The sequence below is a fragment of the Oryzias melastigma genome, linkage group LG1 (assembly GCF_002922805.2).
Source record: "Oryzias melastigma strain HK-1 linkage group LG1, ASM292280v2, whole genome shotgun sequence".
Taxonomy (NCBI): domain Eukaryota; kingdom Metazoa; phylum Chordata; class Actinopteri; order Beloniformes; family Adrianichthyidae; genus Oryzias; species Oryzias melastigma.
The window spans coordinates 5816751-5833074 of NC_050512.1; the positions used below are offsets into that span (position 1 = coordinate 5816751).

Consider the following 16324-nt stretch of genomic DNA (forward strand, 5'->3'; position numbering starts at 1 on the left):
ATTACCCTTTAAAAGTACCAAAATCAAAACAAACACCCCCCACATTGCTATTTTGTCATTTATTGCCCCTGTCTATTTTTTAAAAACAAATTATTTACCTGAATTGAACAGTTTTGGGATTTAAAAAAAAAAGAAAGAAACAAATGAGCCCCCAGTCAGGTTCGAACCGGCAACCTCTTGATTATTAGACCGGGAGTTTAACCGCTAGGCCATCTAAAAACCGGAAGTACGTCACACAGCTCCGTGTATACATTCCATGAATTACGCAACCAACTGAACAATTTGATTATCCTTTTAAAAGTACCAAAATCAAAACAAACACCGCCGACATTGCTATTTTTTCTTTTATTACCCCAGTCTATTAAAAAAAAAAATCTACCTGAATTGAACAGTTTTGGGATTAAAAAAGAAAGAAAGAAACAAATAAGCCTCCAGTCAGGTTTGAACCATAGACTGTATATAAAATAACTGGACAGAGCAACAGTCCCTTCTGTTTATTCACAATGTTTTAGCATATAGGTCAGACAAAAGGAAATTTGGGTCAAAGTCAGATCTGTACAAAATTTATTTTTGAAGCAGATGAAAGGATTTAAAACATCACAAACATTAATCATTGAACATTCAGAATTGGTTTCCCTTTATTCAAAGTAGGGACCTCTTTACACATGTCATGGTAGAAAGCATCATCTATGACACTACTGTCTGTTTTTATATTTAAAGAACCTAATAAATGATCCTAAAGAGTACATTTCTATCTACTGAAATAAAAATCAGTAAGAAATGAAAGAGAAAAAAAGTTTATTGCTGGGTTGAAGAGTGTGCAGCTGCTGGACGTTCTCTCTGATCCCAATGACAGCTCCAGACGCCAGACGTCACGCGTTCACTTCCTCCACAGTGATGAGAGAACCAGGAACTGCTCTTCCTTGTAGAATTAAAAATAAAAGATGTCCACCACCGTCCGCCTCAGCTGAACCAGGTGATGTGGGTCCTCGCCGAGCTCATGTCGCTGTGGTGGTTTTGTTGAACTGTCCTTCTGGTGCCAAATGGAAATGATGTCCCCATTAATCCAAACTGTAATTGTAAGGAAAAGAAAACAGATTTCACTCAAAAATATTTGTGCATGTGCTGTTTCTGTAAAGATGAGCTAGACACACAAAATAAAATATTTCATCTTGTTTATGCTCAAAATACATGTGAATATCCTTAAACCAAATCCTTTAAGAAAATTAGTTTCCCTATGAAAGAACATGACAGTATTTAGTTGGATTGTCAGCAGAAGAGGAGGCAGCATCAGTCATGTTTAACCTCTTCAGACCTGATGTTCATCACATTCTGACTGATATTAGTTCATTCTGCTTCACTGTGACTGTGTTTAGAGGATTCACTTAAATATTAGCTCCAGCTTTAAGACGTTGACATGATTAACTTAACTAAGAAGTAAAAAGAAATGCTCCTCATTAGGAATCACAGCATTATGTGATCATATATCAACAATTTGATTTAACACTAGAGAAAAACTACGTTTTACACAATCATCTAGTATGTTAGAACAGTTTACAGCACGGCAGCAGGACAAAACCGAAATAGAGCGCTCATACTAACGCTAAATCTGTAGCAGACAGCAAAACACCAGAGCCCACCTCCCAGAGCCCACCTCCCAGAATCCACCGCGATCGTCACCTGTCAATCAAAAGCCCCCTCATTAAGCGAAAATAAATGCTGTTTAGAAAAAAAAAATACACACTTAGAAAAAAAATGACTCCCCTCAGAGTTGTCATGGATCAAATATGCACCCATTGATGAAATAAAAAATTTAAGCACCAGGCATTAAAGGGGTTTATTAGAGGGCTGAAAATGAGGATTTTAACACGAGCGTCAATAGGAATTTGCTCACTCTAAAGCACCAGCCTCTCTGGTCAGTGCCGGTACTGCAACGTTTTGTTACTTCCTGGTTGGCTTCACGTTCCGCCTGCCAGTGTTGGGGGTTGCATTCAACCAATTTGGCAAAAAAAGTGTGATTTCATGGAAAAGACAAAATTGTCTGGGAGATCCCAAACTTTTGAATGTCAATGTATATTTTTAGTAATTTTTTGTTTGCAGATTTTGTTGTTTAATTTATCAATTGACGGCTATCTGTTTTTTGATATGCTAGATCTTTTTCTAAAGCTATTATGTGATATTTGTTTTCATAGAAAAACCTTTGATTTTCTCTTTTTCGTAAGCCCGGAAGAGGAAAGAATTCACTTCCCTTTTCGAGCTTTCAAAATAAATACACAGCATTGACTGTCCTATATTAAACTTACAATAGTTTGAAATTTTGCATTGTATGGTGAGTGATTTATTTTACAAGTTACACTTCTAACTATTTGATAAAAGAATAATAATCCAAATACTAAAAAAATATATATTGAGCCGCTTGAAAAGCAAACAAACGAAACCTGAGCGAAACCGATACTAGTTATCTCCTCCTCCACCATCAACGTCCACAGGCTGACGGAGAATGTACGAGAGCCGGCTAGTGTTTTCCGCACGCGAGCTCACACATTTAAAGATCAGTACCGGGAGCGACCACGAGGACAACGGCGGTGCTCTCAGTAAAAACCCTTTACTCTATCCGGGTTCATAACTCTTATTCATACGGTTTGACTTTTTTGTTTTCAGCAGAGGAGGACTGTCACTGTTCACGTTACACCGGTCGCCGGTAAGACAGCGCTTACGCTAGCGTAACTAACCGTGTTAGCAGCTATATTAAGAACTTTAGCTAGCATAGCCGAGAGAGCATGCTAAATGGGTCTCCATGCGCTTCACTTTTAAAATCGTATTTTGAAAATATGTCCTTAAAACAAGTGGACTGGTCTGTAGTTAGCAAAAGGGGAGTTTTCAGACTCTACAGCTCTTCTGTTAAAGCATTAGCAGCTTCTTAGTGTTTGTGTGGAAGTTGCTGTACTTAAACAATTCATTAAAAACGAAACTGAAACAACATTATTGTTGTTACTGTCATACAATTCTGATAATAATTAAACTTGTGTGTTTTTAGATTATTATCTGCGACTTAAAAATAAATTAAAAACTTCTTCTTTAGTCATACTTCATGCTTAATTATACTGTCATTGGAATTCACAACTTTTAGCTTTTCTTGCTCCACATATTGTATCATTTTATTCTGAAATTTATTAAATCTTCCAGTTTATCAATATCAGTCATCCATAATTTCAAAATAAAATAAGTTATTTATCCATAGTTTATTTAACTTAACAGTTTTCAAGCAGCATTAAATGACTAGTAATAACATTATAGCTTCATTCTATTCTAAAGTGACTCTTGAGCAAAAAGAAACAAGTGAAACTGCATCTTCTGTTTACTTAAATCCGATTGCAAGAAAAGAAGGGTTGATTTTGCAGGTTTAGTCTACGTCAATTGAGAATGGTTCCAGGCAAAACTCATATTTTCATAGGTATTTATCTGATCAAACTGTCATTTAAGTTTTTTTTTCTCTGATCTTTCTTTGCTGCATTGAAGGGATTTTAAAGCAAACTGTGAGTAGATCTGAATAACTGGTAGTTAGTTACCCTGTACTCCAATAATTATTGTAGCTGCTTAGTATGTTTTTTTTACTAATATTGTAAAATCAACAGTGCAGGGACTTTCTGTGCAGATAAATCTGCTGTAAATAAGGTAGGCTGCATGTGTCTTCATCCCTAACTCATTAAAATAATGTGTTTTATTTTTACATGCCTCTACAAAGTTATGAAGGTATTCCTGACTTTTTTATTTTAATAATGCTGTATAGCTTTATGTATTATATATAATTCATGCAGAGGCTCAGAAATGACCAATCTTCCATATATTTTGCATTATTTGTAACTTTCTTTTGTTTTGTTCAGGATTTGATAAATTAGTTTCAAATGGTGAAATAGTGGTGTGTGAAGCATCAAAGATGTTTCTTCTTCATGGTTTTGCTGCTGCAGGGTGAATTCTTAAACTCCACTGAGGATCAAGTGATCTGGAGCTTGAGGCTCCCGTTAACAGAATTAGAAACACGCCAAAATAATGAGACCGTTTTAGGCATATAATGGTTAAGACTCGAAGTTACTAGTTATAAATGGGGACTTTATTAAAGGTTATAATCAGCTCTATGTATGTATTTTATGAAATATGTTTCTACTTTTGAACAGACAGGAAGTCATGCCTCAGAAACAGAAGACAAAGTCCTGGACGGAGCTGAAGCAAGCGGGTAACGAGTGCTTTAAGACAGGCCAGTATGGAGAAGCTGTCAATCTCTACAGCCAGGCCATCAAGGTGCTGGAAAAGTCCAGTAAGTTCTCTCATTACTTTCACCGGTTCGATTTTTTTCTTCAACTGTTTTTTTTTTTTTTTTTTGCTTCTTTACAGTTTTTCCAGCATCTTTAGCTGATCAATCTTAGCATAAAGTAGCAACATTAAACATTTCTACTTTAGGAAACACAAACATCCGGATACAAATTTTATATCAACACTACTGCTTGGATGAGTACTAATAAAGAAAGACAGATTTGAAACCAAACAGGGTCTGACAAACTCAACGTCGTGTGAAACTGGGTGTGTTTTCTGTTGCCCAGATTCTTTTTAAGTTCTTATTTTGTTTGTCTTGCCTTAGACATTTCTTAAATAAGCTTTAGCTGAAATGAAATACATTTGTGAATCACTTTAACTTGAAGTTCTGATGCCACAAAAATATTTTTTCCTCTTCAAGGAGAAGAAAGCGCAGCAGATTTGGCCATTTTGTACTCAAACCGTGCTGCGAGCTACCTGAAGGATGGCAACTGCACTGCATGCGTGAAGGACTGCGATATGTGAGTCATACTGCCATTTGAAAAAAATGCCAATTAACCACCATGTTTGTTTAATTTCTTTACCTATAGGTGGCTTAGACTTAGCTTTTGATTTAAACATTTATTAAGCCTTTATAGTCATACTCACATTCCTGATGGTGGCAGAGCTGCCAGTCAGACAAACAAAATTGATTTAATAATTAATTCACTATTAATGTTAATGTTTATTGTTAAAGATTTTCTATCTTCAGAAAATGTTTATTTAAAACAATCTACTTTAAATATGTCCCTATTTTTACCTTTCATTTTAGTATTTACTCTATTTCAGACCAAATTATCTCAGTTTTTAAAAGGTAAAATGTTATTTTTAAAACATTTTTGTGTTTAGTGTAAACACCTAGACTCAGCATGAAAAACAGTCTACATTGCTGTTTATGTTACACAATTTAGGGTTGAGCGTGATACTTCCCAAACTTTAAAAACATATTTTTATGATCATATTCATGCATTGATCTAAACAAAAACTTTGATGTTACAGGTTAGGTTGACGTAAATAAACTTTCCAGGTGTTTCATTTGTCGTAGTGAGAGTTTGATCATGAAATCCAATCTTCCTTCAGGTCTCTGGAGTTGTCTCCCTTCAATGTGAAGTCTCTACTTCGCCGTGCTGCTGCATATGAAGCTGTTGAGCAGTACAGAAACGCCTACGTCGACTACAGAACCGTCCTGCTTATTGACTGCAACGTAACCGCCGCTCAAGATGGCACGCACAGGTATCGTTCTGGATTCAGGTTTGAGTCAGACAAATCCCTTTCAGTGATGACTCTGTCTAAAAGATGTTTTTATTTCTATTTTTTAATGCGTTTTAATGTCCTTCAGTGTTGCTGACACATCAATTCTCCGCTCCTAAATGTTGTTGGTTACTCTCTTTCAGAATGACTAAGGCCCTCACCGAGGCAGACGGCCCGTCCTGGAGGGAAAAGCTTCCTCCCATCCCGTCGGTTCCTGTATCTGTGAGAGAGAAATTTGCCCAACAGGCTGCAGCCAATGCGAAGCAGCAGAACTCTGCAGCAGACCAGAACGGCATCAAAGAAACAACCAAACCAGGCATGCACTCCTACTTAATATAAAAAAATATGGATTAAAAGCATTGCTGACCAGATTGAGTTCCAAATTTGTTGTTTTGTTTCAGAATTGCTCTGAAAACGAATAATTTAAGTGTTTTATAATACATGCTTTATCTTTATATGGTTTTGAGCTGTTTTTACATATGTTTTGTCCATTTGAAATCTGCTATAAAATGCAGAAAGACACGTGACGTTTGTTTTTGCTGGGTGTTTAATCAAACTGATTCTTTCCTGGAAATGTAACCCGATTGATTTTCATCTGTATGATTCCTTCTGTGTTTTTCCTCTTTAGCTCCCAGTAGTGAAGACTTAAAGAAAGGCCAGGTTTTAAAAGAAGAAGGGAACGCTCTGGTGAAGAAAGGAGAGCATAGAAAAGCCATTGACAAATACACCCAGAGCCTTCAATACAACCCCTCTGAGGTCGCAACTTACACTAACCGGTGAGTCGAGTCTTTTTCAATGTTCTGCTTAAAATATAAAAAATATATATATATGGAAACATTAGCATTTAGGCTATCATGAGCTTTCTGTAAAGTGCTTCTAATATCCTGTGCAAGAAATGATATATTCCATAATTATAATTCCTTTTTTTACAACCTATGCTGATTTGACCCCATAAATATACGGATATATGTGCTGATTCAAAGCATACAAACAGTTGATTATCCAAAAATGTGGTTGTGGGGGTAATTCTGATGTTGGAAGCTGAAAAGCTAAATAAAAGCACCTAACATCTTTATTTGTGGGGACTATTTGCTGTTCAAATAGTGTTTTGTTTCTTTAAACTTTCATCCTTTTCTTTTTAATGCACAAATTACATGTGATTGAAGTTATTGTTCGCTATTAAAGACCCACTCCAATGATAATCGTGCTTTTACCATGTTCTTGTATCATTTTTCTCGTGACAGAGGACATATATTTAAGAATTTAAGATTGAAACTGCATTTCTGAGTATTTCTTTGTTCGAATCTTGTCAGATCAGAAGCAGATGAAGACCCGCAGTTTGATAAAACTTGGGTTTGTGACGCAACAACTTCCATGGGTGGATCGAATTCTCCCTTAGACAAATAGATCCAAAAGCGACTTAATTTTCCTCCACTGAGCTGACATCTGGCTCAAAACTGTACGGCTGGATAGCTCTGAAAAGGCTCACCCCTTTTTTTCATTTACACTAGTGTTAGCTTAGGTTTGTGAGATGCTATAAGCTAGCAGGAGAGAGTGTAAACAGAGGAATGCTGGTAAATTCAAAAATTCATTGGAGTGAATTTCTACTAAAAGTTTTAGTCCTTTTTTGTGAAGTAAAGAGTTGTGTGTTTGTGTTTCAGGGCCCTGTGCTACCTGTCTGTGAAGCAGTTTCGAGAAGCCATCAGCGACTGTGACAAAGCTCTGATGATTGACAGCAGCAACATCAAGGCTCTGTACAGGAGAGCTCAGGCTCACAAGGAGCTCAAGGTGAGAAAATACTAAACTTTTCCTCATTTTTCTCACACAGCAATCATTGTTTTTTGTCTCTCAGTAACATTTAACTCATTTGTCGTCTTTTCTGACATTCGGATGTCTTGCAGAACATCAAAGCGTGCGTGGAAGATCTGCACTCTTTGATGAAGGTGGAACCAAAGAACACAGCAGCCCTGAAACTGCTGCAGGAGGTGCAGAAGATGTGAGGATCCTCCAAACCCAACATCCAACTCACTCCCAAACAGAAACAGACTTCTTTAAAATCTGCATTTGACCTTTGACCTTCACATGAACATCATCAGGACACTTCCAGCAAACCTAGTTCTCCTTGGTAAAAAATATGTCAGCAAAGTCATGAAGCAGCAGCGATTTGCTGCTCCTGCTTTTGTGATAAGCTCTTTCCCGTCTGTCCAAGCGATGAAGAATGTTTTTCATCCTTAAAATGTAATTTCTGCTAAAACCAGATTCCTACCAGCTCAGAGTCATTGTTTGCTAAATGCACAATGTTTGCACGTCAACCTGTGTCCATTTTATTCAGTCAAATACTTTATTACTGACTTGCATTAAGGTTATGATGCTGTTGATTTGTCCATCTGAGTTCAGCTGTTGGAGCACAAGAGATGGCACAGATGCTATGCTTTGATTTCATGTTTTTATGCTGTTTATTATTTGTTTTTTTTTTTGTTTTTGACTTTTAAACGTGTTCTGCGTGTGTGTGCAGTTTTCAAAACTTAGGATTTGCAAATAAAAGCTGTTGCTGCTATTTTCCAGTAGTCTGATGTGAACAGAAGCATAAGAAATGCACAGACAAATGAGCATTTTTTTTTTTTTTCAGTTACAGATTCTGTAAGTTCCCCCCTTAAAAAAGAAAAGGTTTAAACCGGGCGCAATGCAAAAAATAGTTGCTGGATAATTTATTTTTTTAACAAATTTATTTGCATAATAGTGCAGAAAACAACTGTAGTTAAGAAGTCTGCAGCCTAGGTGTGTGTATTGGCGATTCGATACTTATCATGGTACAATATCGCAATATTTCCCTAGACTGTACCCAAACATTTTTTTTGAAGAGTGTGACTTAGAAAAAAAAACTACCTGAATATAAATGTACCTTTCATGGTAATACAATTTTAAAAATTATTTTATCTAATGATCACAACACAAAGCACTGCAACTGGATCTCTAATACATGTTGCTTTTACCCAAGCAAACTCATGCTACTTTTATTTTGGTAAATTAAGAAACATTTGTTTTAATAGGGAACAGTCAATATTGTCTGATTTCCACAACAAAATATTTTTCAGTATAAGAAAAAAAAAAGCATAGAATGAATGTGCCCTAACCAATAAGGTTCTAAAAATACCATGATTGAGGAAATAGAGTTTGGTTTATTTTCAACTTTGCTAAATGTAGCTTATTTAGTGCTGATGGTCAGCGGATTAGGTGGGAATCAAAGGTAAGACTCTCATAAATAATTAATTAAATATATCACCTTGTCAGTATTGTAAATCAATAAAAGTATCGTCAGATGAAATCTTGCGACATATTTGCAAATTGATTTTTTTCGACACCACTACTGCAACCTGAGGCTCCGGAGCCACGTGTGACTCGTTGAACCCTCCACTGTGGCTCTCTGGTGAAAGAAAAATTAAAAGGCTTTTATTTTGAAAAAGTAACACATTTTTTTGGACTATTTGACACATTAAACGTAGCTAAACAGTCAGATAAGTCGCAAAGAAGTCAATCCATTCACAAACAGTTGAAGCATTAAGTGAAACTCCTACTGACTACAGTACCCATGATGCTCCAACAATCCAAAAAAAGGTGTAGCTTCATAGAGACCAAAAGAAGACGTTGAGGCCAGAAGATGCTCGTGATGACTGCTTTGGATTGACATCTCCATCTGTTTCACCCTTTCAAGTGTCATTCTCCTTTAATCCTCCAGTGTATTCACACACAGGAGGATTTCTACATGTCATCAGTGTTGTGAAGCAAACCTCCCATCCAGCCCTGGAGGTCTTTCTCTCACAGTCCAACACTGCAGCTGGGTCCTGCGTCTGTGGGAATTCAGCATTTTGCAGCCATCCCCTTTGACCCCCAAATATCAATTCTTCCTCATTTCTCTCTCAAAAGAAAAAAAAGAAAAGACTTCTAACAGAAACACAGTGGAGATTTGGAGAAGCACTTGAAAATCGTTCTCGCATTTCTGTTCTTGTGAGCGTTCCCAGCAGAGGGAAACCTTGAGCCAAAGATTAATACAGCTCTTCAAGCCAAAGATTAATAAAATCTTTAAGCCAAAGTCTTCCTCAAAGAGCAGGTTTACAAAAAAAAAAGTCTTATTGTCCAACGCATTTTAAAAAAAATAAAGGTAAAGATTAGTCCAATGATATCATCATTTAACAATCCACAAATAAGCCAATTGTTTTTTAAATATGCATTAAGAAAAATTAACCTCAAAATGTTTACATCACAAGTGAAATAAATTCTCTCAAGATTATTTCATTGTTTAAAAAAACAGATTATTTTACATAAAAGGAATTTTTTTTGCATATGATTTTTGCAGGACAACAAAACAAATGAAAATAGCGTTTAAAGAACCAGTGAAAATGGAACTAATGCTATTCATGGACCAGAAGTCCCTTTGTACTGTAATGGTAAATGACATATACTTACGTATCACTTTACTTCTACTACAAGGTTGTCAAACTCAATCGCACAAGGGGCCAAAATCCAAAACGCAGCTCAGGTCACGGGCCAAACAGGATAAACATTTATTGAACTAATAAAAAAAATAAAATGTTAAAACTTTAAACAGTAACTTATTTAACGTAACTATGAATAAAACAGGCAGGAATATTATCCCAGAAAAAATAACTCAAACTTTAAATACCTTTCAATATTTTACTCTCCTTAATAATATATTCTGTCAAAATGATAGAAATTAGTTGCTTTAATATTTTAGTAAGATAACATTGGGCTGTTTATAATAATAATAATATAAAATTATGTGGAGGGCCGGATATATTTACCCCACAGGCCAGATCCGGCCCCCAGGCCTTGACTTTGACACTGTGCTTTACTACTTTCTCAGAAGGCTCAAACGTGCACACACGGTTCACACACTGATGGCAGCTCTGCTGACACACATTGGTGCCAACCTATGATCACCAGAAACAATGTTAGTGAGGCCGGTTATTTAAATAATCGTGCAAATTTCAGAAAAGCATGTTAGCCATAAAAAAAATCCAAGATTTTTACATTTATTGTACATCATATATAAATACGGTTGGATGGGTCAGTTTGCTGCATTCAGGAATGGTGCATAGAATACCAGGGTTCATTTCCCAGGGGGCACTGTGGGCTTCATCCTTATAGCCTAACTATGTAGCCACAGGGAGGTCTGGGTCAAGTTCAGATTCCTTGTATTTCCTGCGAGATAATCAAGTGTAAATAAAATATGTGTACAAACAAACAAGTAAACAAGAATTAATGACAAATCCATACAAATTTTAGCTTCATAAAGTTCAGCCCACTGTTGTTTTTCCACATTAAAATAACATAAATTAAACATTATTAAAACATTCTATCACGCTGTATGGTCACATGTCTGTAACATTCAGTGTTTCCACACATTGGACTGTAATGATGGTTGATCATTTTGTGTTGCCATCATCTCATCATGGACGTTTTACAATAATGTGAAATAAACCTATCATGCGTCAATTCAAATTGTATTTTTTAATATTGAGTATTAAAATATCTCATTTTGAAATATTTTTTAATGGTTTTGGTTGATTTAGTTTCATTAACCACTTGCCAACGTAATCTAATTGCATCATAAGAGTAGATATTGATCAATCGATCAATCATTACAACCTTTGAATATAGTATTCTGAAGGTACCCCTCAAGTTTACAGAACAGCCTATTTTGTTGAGCCTGACATAAACATTTTGTAACAATTGAGTGAATGATCACCATCACTACAAATGGCCGACATTTTGGATTTTTCTCATGGCTAATTGCTTTTCTGAAAGAGGGGATCCTAAAGTACATCCGTGCCAAATTTGGTGCGTGTACCAAAAAACATGGAGTTCAGCTTCTGCCCTGAGATGGGTGGGCAGGGCGCGAACTTCCGATCGTCCAATCAGACGTGGACTATAGCTGCCCCACTATAGAGTTTCAGCTCTGAGCTAAAACTGGTAAAGTGAAGATGTGTTGAGAGGTTGTAGGGTTGACACTGAGTTAAACTCGTGATGGTTTGTAGAAGAAAAACTTGCATAAACTCAACATGTGTGTCAGTTTCTTATATTTGCTACTCTGGACATTTTTTGCTATATAAAGATGGTTCATGGATGAAATATTATTTTTTTTACTAGGTACAGTAGATACTATGCATTTATCTAAAAAAATAATTTAATTTTGTTTTTATTTAAACTAACTAAAATCTTGCTCTAATGCAACCATAGGGGGCACAATCCAGTGTTTTCCTGTGCAGGTAAATGCAGAGGATTGTTAGGGAAGACTACCAAGCATGTGAATCACAAACTAGCATTCTGATTTATTTAATGAATCTGCTTTCATACGTTTGTGACCTGATTTTGTGTATTTGTTTATTTAAATGTCTTTTCTCGTCATTAATTCCCACGTAGTTGAAGCAAGTTTCCACAGGAAAAATACTTTATTAATACACGTATATAATAACATTTATAGACAAAATATGTACATCAAACATCTTTCTTTAGGTCCCAAAATATAAAATCTTTAGTACCTCTTTCTATAGAAAACTAGTCTTCTGTTAAAACTTACATTCACGTCTTCCCTCGCTTCGGCTTTTACCTCCAGTATTCATACATTGTACGGAGAAAAAACAACTGAGATTCATCAGCGTTTCACAAGAAAAGGCAACAGCAAGAACAAACACCGGGTTTGACTTGAGCAAAAACAGATGGTGGTGAATGCAGACCGGGTCCGAATGTACACAGTTTGAGCACGCCTCATCGCCACCCACACTCCCAGGCCACAGAGTGCAAGAACACGTATCAAAAATAAAAATGTACATTACGCTTATGGACAATAATTACACAAACCTATTTGTTAATAAAAAGAAAAGAGGTGTCATTCACTTTGGCCGTGTGGCGGCCTATCCCTTCATCCACTGTGGCTGCCCCCCCTCACCCCCGCCTGTGCACAGCCAGGCTATGTCCGCTCAGAAGGATGTCGTCAGTAATGGAGGATGCAGGCCACAGACTTTGGGTGACATTTGGTAAAGTCTCTGGAGGGGTGTGTCTTTGTCACGAGAAGCTACAGTGAGACGCGTCAGTGTCATCTGCGTTTACACTTCAACAGCAGCAGCTAAGAACATTTCAGACTTTACATTCAACCGATGTGTTTGTGTGTGCAGGACAGGCCGAGTGTACAGGATACATCTGCGACGAGGAAAACCACTGAACTTTGAACATTCAAGCAGAGCTCCGGAGAGGGAGTCCTCTGTGGACCCTCCTAAACATTTCTACAAGTCCTCTTGTGGTCTGTGGGTCGGAGGAACAGAGGAGTTCAATGATTATGCTTTGAGGAACAGCTCAGTTCTTCTCTTCAGCTACAGACTCTGCCTCTGGCTTATGGAACCGGATTGTCTCATTCCATCCGTCTCATTCTTTGGTTTCCAGGTTGAGGGGGGGTACCTGCTTTAGTGCTTGAAGGAGAGCAGGGGAATCCATGGGGGTCTGTGAAAGGGTTGGGGCTGGAGATCCCCCCCTGGGGGATAACACTAGCTGAGGTGGGGATGGTCTGTCGCTGGGCATGGTGGGTGAAGAGCCCCCCATGCCTGGGTAGAGCATAGGCACGGCTCCGGGGTACCAGCATTTCTCCAGCATGGGCAGGTAGGCTGCAGCGGAGGGCGGAATGAGGTAGAACGGCATGCAGAGGGGGTGCGGCGGGGGAGGTGGGTGGTTGGGCGAAACACTCATGTAGCTACTGTAACCGCTCGAGGACGAGGAGGTCGAGGACTCGCCGCCCGACAGCAGCTCGTCTTCAGACGACTCGACGCGGGGCCGTTTGTGGCGCGGCTCGTCGTCCTCCTGCTTGATGCTGGAGTTCTGCCGATCCGCCTGAGACCGCTTCTGCGGGTTCTCCGGACCGTAGTACTCTTGATGCTGCACCCTGGATTCCGGTTTCTCCAGCTCACCCCCGTAGCCACTGTCTGTGTCTGTGTCGCTGCCGCTCTGCTCACCGCTTGGCGGAGCATATGCCCTCTGGATGACCGGAACGCAGTTCTTCCCGTAGCCCTCGCTGGGCTTCGGCGGCAGGTTGTCGGGTTTCTCCTTGTGCAGATCGTGCTGATGGTAGGCAGGGACCTCCGAGGGCCCGGGGCTGACAGGAGTGCGGGGTCGGGCTGGACCCTGCAGCACCTCTGCAGCCACTTTGTGAAGGTGATTGACTACATGGGAGGGTGTAAAATCTCCACTAGACTCGTGAGCGGCTAGATAGTGAAGGATCTCCTTGGCACACATGTGAAAGCCAGAGCGAAACATCTCCTCTGACTTCTCTTGGTTGACAGGAGGTTGTTCTACATAAATCGACAAGAAACCACAAAGTCAGAAACATCATCTGCATACAGCTTTACCCTGCTTCCAATTCCTTTGCGTGCAATTCTGCTGCTCACCGATCTGCATGCCGCTTTGCAGGGCAAGGATCTTCTGCTGCTGCTGCTCCAGAAGAGAGGTGAGGGTTTTCACATGCTTGAGTGTGAGCTCTAAAACCACAGCCTTCTCCAGATGGCCCAGAGTCTGAAGGAGACACACAGTCAGCACATCCAAAGCCCTTATATAACTCACAGACTGAGCTGTTTGTGTTCATATTCAACGTCTATTCAAGCTGATAGCATGGAAAATCATATAAAACTCTACAATTTCTAATATAATTACATATTTCTGGGTTGTTATTGAACATTTTCAATAATTTATATTTTAGTGCGACTTGCTGACGCACTCTGCTCAGGTGCAATGCCACAAAGAAGCCACTAGATGGCGCATGCTACTAACTGCTGATAAATCCAATATTCCCTCCTCTAGGAGGATAAAAAAATAACTTACAGTGAGTTTCAGGTGTTCAGGTAATAAATCTTTCAGCTGAGCGATGCATTCGTTTATGCGGTCGCGCCTTTTCTTCTCGATGAGTCTGTGGGGCAGCTTGTAGGTGTCCTGCAACCATAAACAGAGACGTTGCGTAAAAATTCCTGATCACAGGCGTTCGCGCCCATAGGGAGGCATCAAGTTGTTATGTCACAGCGAGAATTGGGTCAACCATTTATGGGAAGTACGCCCACACTGAGCTCTCCTTGTGGAAGACACTGCTTAGAATTTATTAGGACATTTTGAAAAAATAAAAAAAAGAACCTTACCTTACTTTCTTCACCTCTCTTCATTCCGCGCCTCGGTTTATAAACGTACATTGGAAAATCCATGCTATAGAGGAAAAATATTATATTAATTTTTATTTTTATTAAAGTGTCATCTGACTGGAGTAGTAAGGCTGCCTTTTGCTTCCATAACTCACCTCTGCATGTCAGACAGATCCGTCTGGAGTTTGGACAGAGGAGGCGGCTGCACGCTTGGAATGCGCTCCATAATCTGCGCTCCAGAAACAGCGTCAAAGTCAGAGCACGTCTCCGGTCCAGCCACGAATGATCTGCGCCTCGGATTCAATTTACAGCAGCTTTGACGGGTTTCTCATATTTTTTTTTCTTTGGTGGAACTCTGATGTGGCGGGTGAAGGAAGTCTCCGTCGGTTCCACGCCGCGGAAGGAGGTCAGCCCTCTCGGTGGCGCGTTGGGAAAGTGGAGGAGGACGGAGCGAGGAGTTAAATAAACCCTCTGACTCTCCGCTCAGTCTGACCTACCTCCGTCACATGAGGCTCACGTGTTAAACGGCGCTGTCTCCTCGGCGAGGGGGCGGCCCGCTCTCTGCAGACGGAGCGCCTCATTGGACGAAGGGGTGGTGACGACAGAGAGGGGGCGGCGCGCGCCGGATCCCGTGTACCACCATGCTGAAGTGTATGGAAACAAGCCTGCGAGGAAACGTGCAGGCGGCTGACCTGAACCCGACAGGTGACCACCCAGGAAGCACGTAAAACAACACAAAACAGCACAACAGATAAACAATAATCTGTTGTGTGATCACACGGAAAATAAAAGCACTTGACAATATTTGTGCATAAAAACAGTCAATAATCAGCGGGTGACGCAGGATTTAAAGCAGTGATGCTCATTATTACTATTTAATAATATCAACAGTAGAGAATGAACGGAAGGTCATGATGAGAGCCCCACGTGTCCCGGTGCGTGGAGTGCGCTCTCGTGTTGCGGTGAGTCGGGGCAGACCGTCACGTTGATCTCCTCATGGAGCTGAGCATGCTGAGGCTGCAGCTGATGCAGCACACGGCCGCTGCACCTGCTGCAGGCTGGGGGGCAGAGCCTGACATAACACTGTCTTCTAATGCAAATCCCTGCAGACATGCGGACAAAGAAACGACCGGAATCAATGCAATAACAAGAAAGAATTCACTGCTCTAAAAAGGTCATTTTGCAGATGAGTGCATACATTAAAAAATGCTTACAATCAGTTTAAAAAAACACTACAAATTATGTTAAATATATATCATGTGCTTTTCAGTGGATCACAATATTTAAATATTCAATCAACTTAATTTGCATGCAAACAGCACACTTTATGTGCTATAATATTCAAATAAATGAGAAAACTGAAAGAGGAACAATGATGTTTCAATGTATTGAACTGAAATGCTGTTATCATTTTTTTTTAATTAAGCAAGAAAACACATAAAATAACACAAATAATCATTAAAGACTGTCAGGGGCACCCCTATAATGTATTTATTTATTTATTTTATTTTTTTGTAGCTTCACCTTTCTTA

General features: G+C 39.2%; 2 protein-coding genes across 6 annotated transcripts; one reads left to right on the forward strand and one right to left on the reverse strand.

Moving 5' to 3' along the window:
• The first annotated feature begins 2255 nt into the window (after positions 1-2255).
• tomm34 (translocase of outer mitochondrial membrane 34) lies at positions 2256-8161 on the forward strand. 5 transcript variants are annotated; one of them, XM_024271047.2, is made up of 9 exons: positions 2456-2701; positions 3520-3536; positions 4176-4315; positions 4733-4832; positions 5431-5583; positions 5745-5917; positions 6230-6377; positions 7263-7389; positions 7503-8161. In XM_024271047.2, the coding sequence occupies exons 3-9, from the start codon at positions 4186-4188 to the stop codon at positions 7599-7601; spliced, it is 930 nt and encodes a 309-aa protein (XP_024126815.1). In that variant the 5' UTR covers positions 2456-2701; positions 3520-3536; positions 4176-4185; the 3' UTR covers positions 7602-8161. The 5 variants fall into 5 exon arrangements, with proteins under 5 accessions (XP_024126819.1, XP_024126815.1, XP_024126817.1 ...); XM_024271051.2 differs by lacking the exons at positions 2456-2701; positions 3520-3536 and adding an exon at positions 2256-2329; XM_024271049.2 differs by lacking the exon at positions 3520-3536 and having other exon boundaries at positions 4158-4315.
• Positions 8162-12048: 3887 nt separating this feature from the next.
• bhlhe40 (basic helix-loop-helix family, member e40) lies at positions 12049-15308 on the reverse strand. Its single transcript, XM_024270843.1, has 5 exons — positions 14948-15308; positions 14793-14856; positions 14485-14592; positions 14055-14178; positions 12049-13958 (listed from the first exon to the last, which is right to left on the reverse strand). The coding sequence occupies exons 1-5, from the start codon at positions 15016-15018 to the stop codon at positions 13042-13044; spliced, it is 1284 nt and encodes a 427-aa protein (XP_024126611.1). The 5' UTR covers positions 15019-15308; the 3' UTR covers positions 12049-13041.
• Positions 15309-16324: the final 1016 nt, after the last annotated feature.

What these genes read in the sequence shown, in the direction of transcription:
- tomm34 (XM_024271051.2), top strand. Translation starts at nt 4,186, where the DNA reads ATGCCTCAGAAACAGAAGACAAAGTCCTGGACGGAGCTGAAGCAAGCG. An exon ending in CAAGGTGCTGGAAAAGTCCA is followed by an intron (nt 4,316 to 4,732) that starts GTAAGTTCTCTC and finishes TTCCTCTTCAAG; the next exon opens with GAGAAGAAAGCGCAGCAGAT. An exon ending in CAAAGAAACAACCAAACCAG is followed by an intron (nt 5,918 to 6,229) that starts GCATGCACTCCT and finishes TTTCCTCTTTAG; the next exon opens with CTCCCAGTAGTGAAGACTTA.
- bhlhe40 (XM_024270843.1), bottom strand. Translation starts at nt 15,018, where the DNA reads ATGGAGCGCATTCCAAGCGTGCAGCCGCCTCCTCTGTCCAAACTCCAG. An exon ending in AGAGAGGTGAAGAAAGTAAG is followed by an intron (nt 14,593 to 14,792) that starts GTAAGGTTCTTT and finishes TTATGGTTGCAG; the next exon opens with GACACCTACAAGCTGCCCCA. An exon ending in GCAAAGCGGCATGCAGATCG is followed by an intron (nt 13,959 to 14,054) that starts GTGAGCAGCAGA and finishes CGATTTATGTAG; the next exon opens with AACAACCTCCTGTCAACCAA.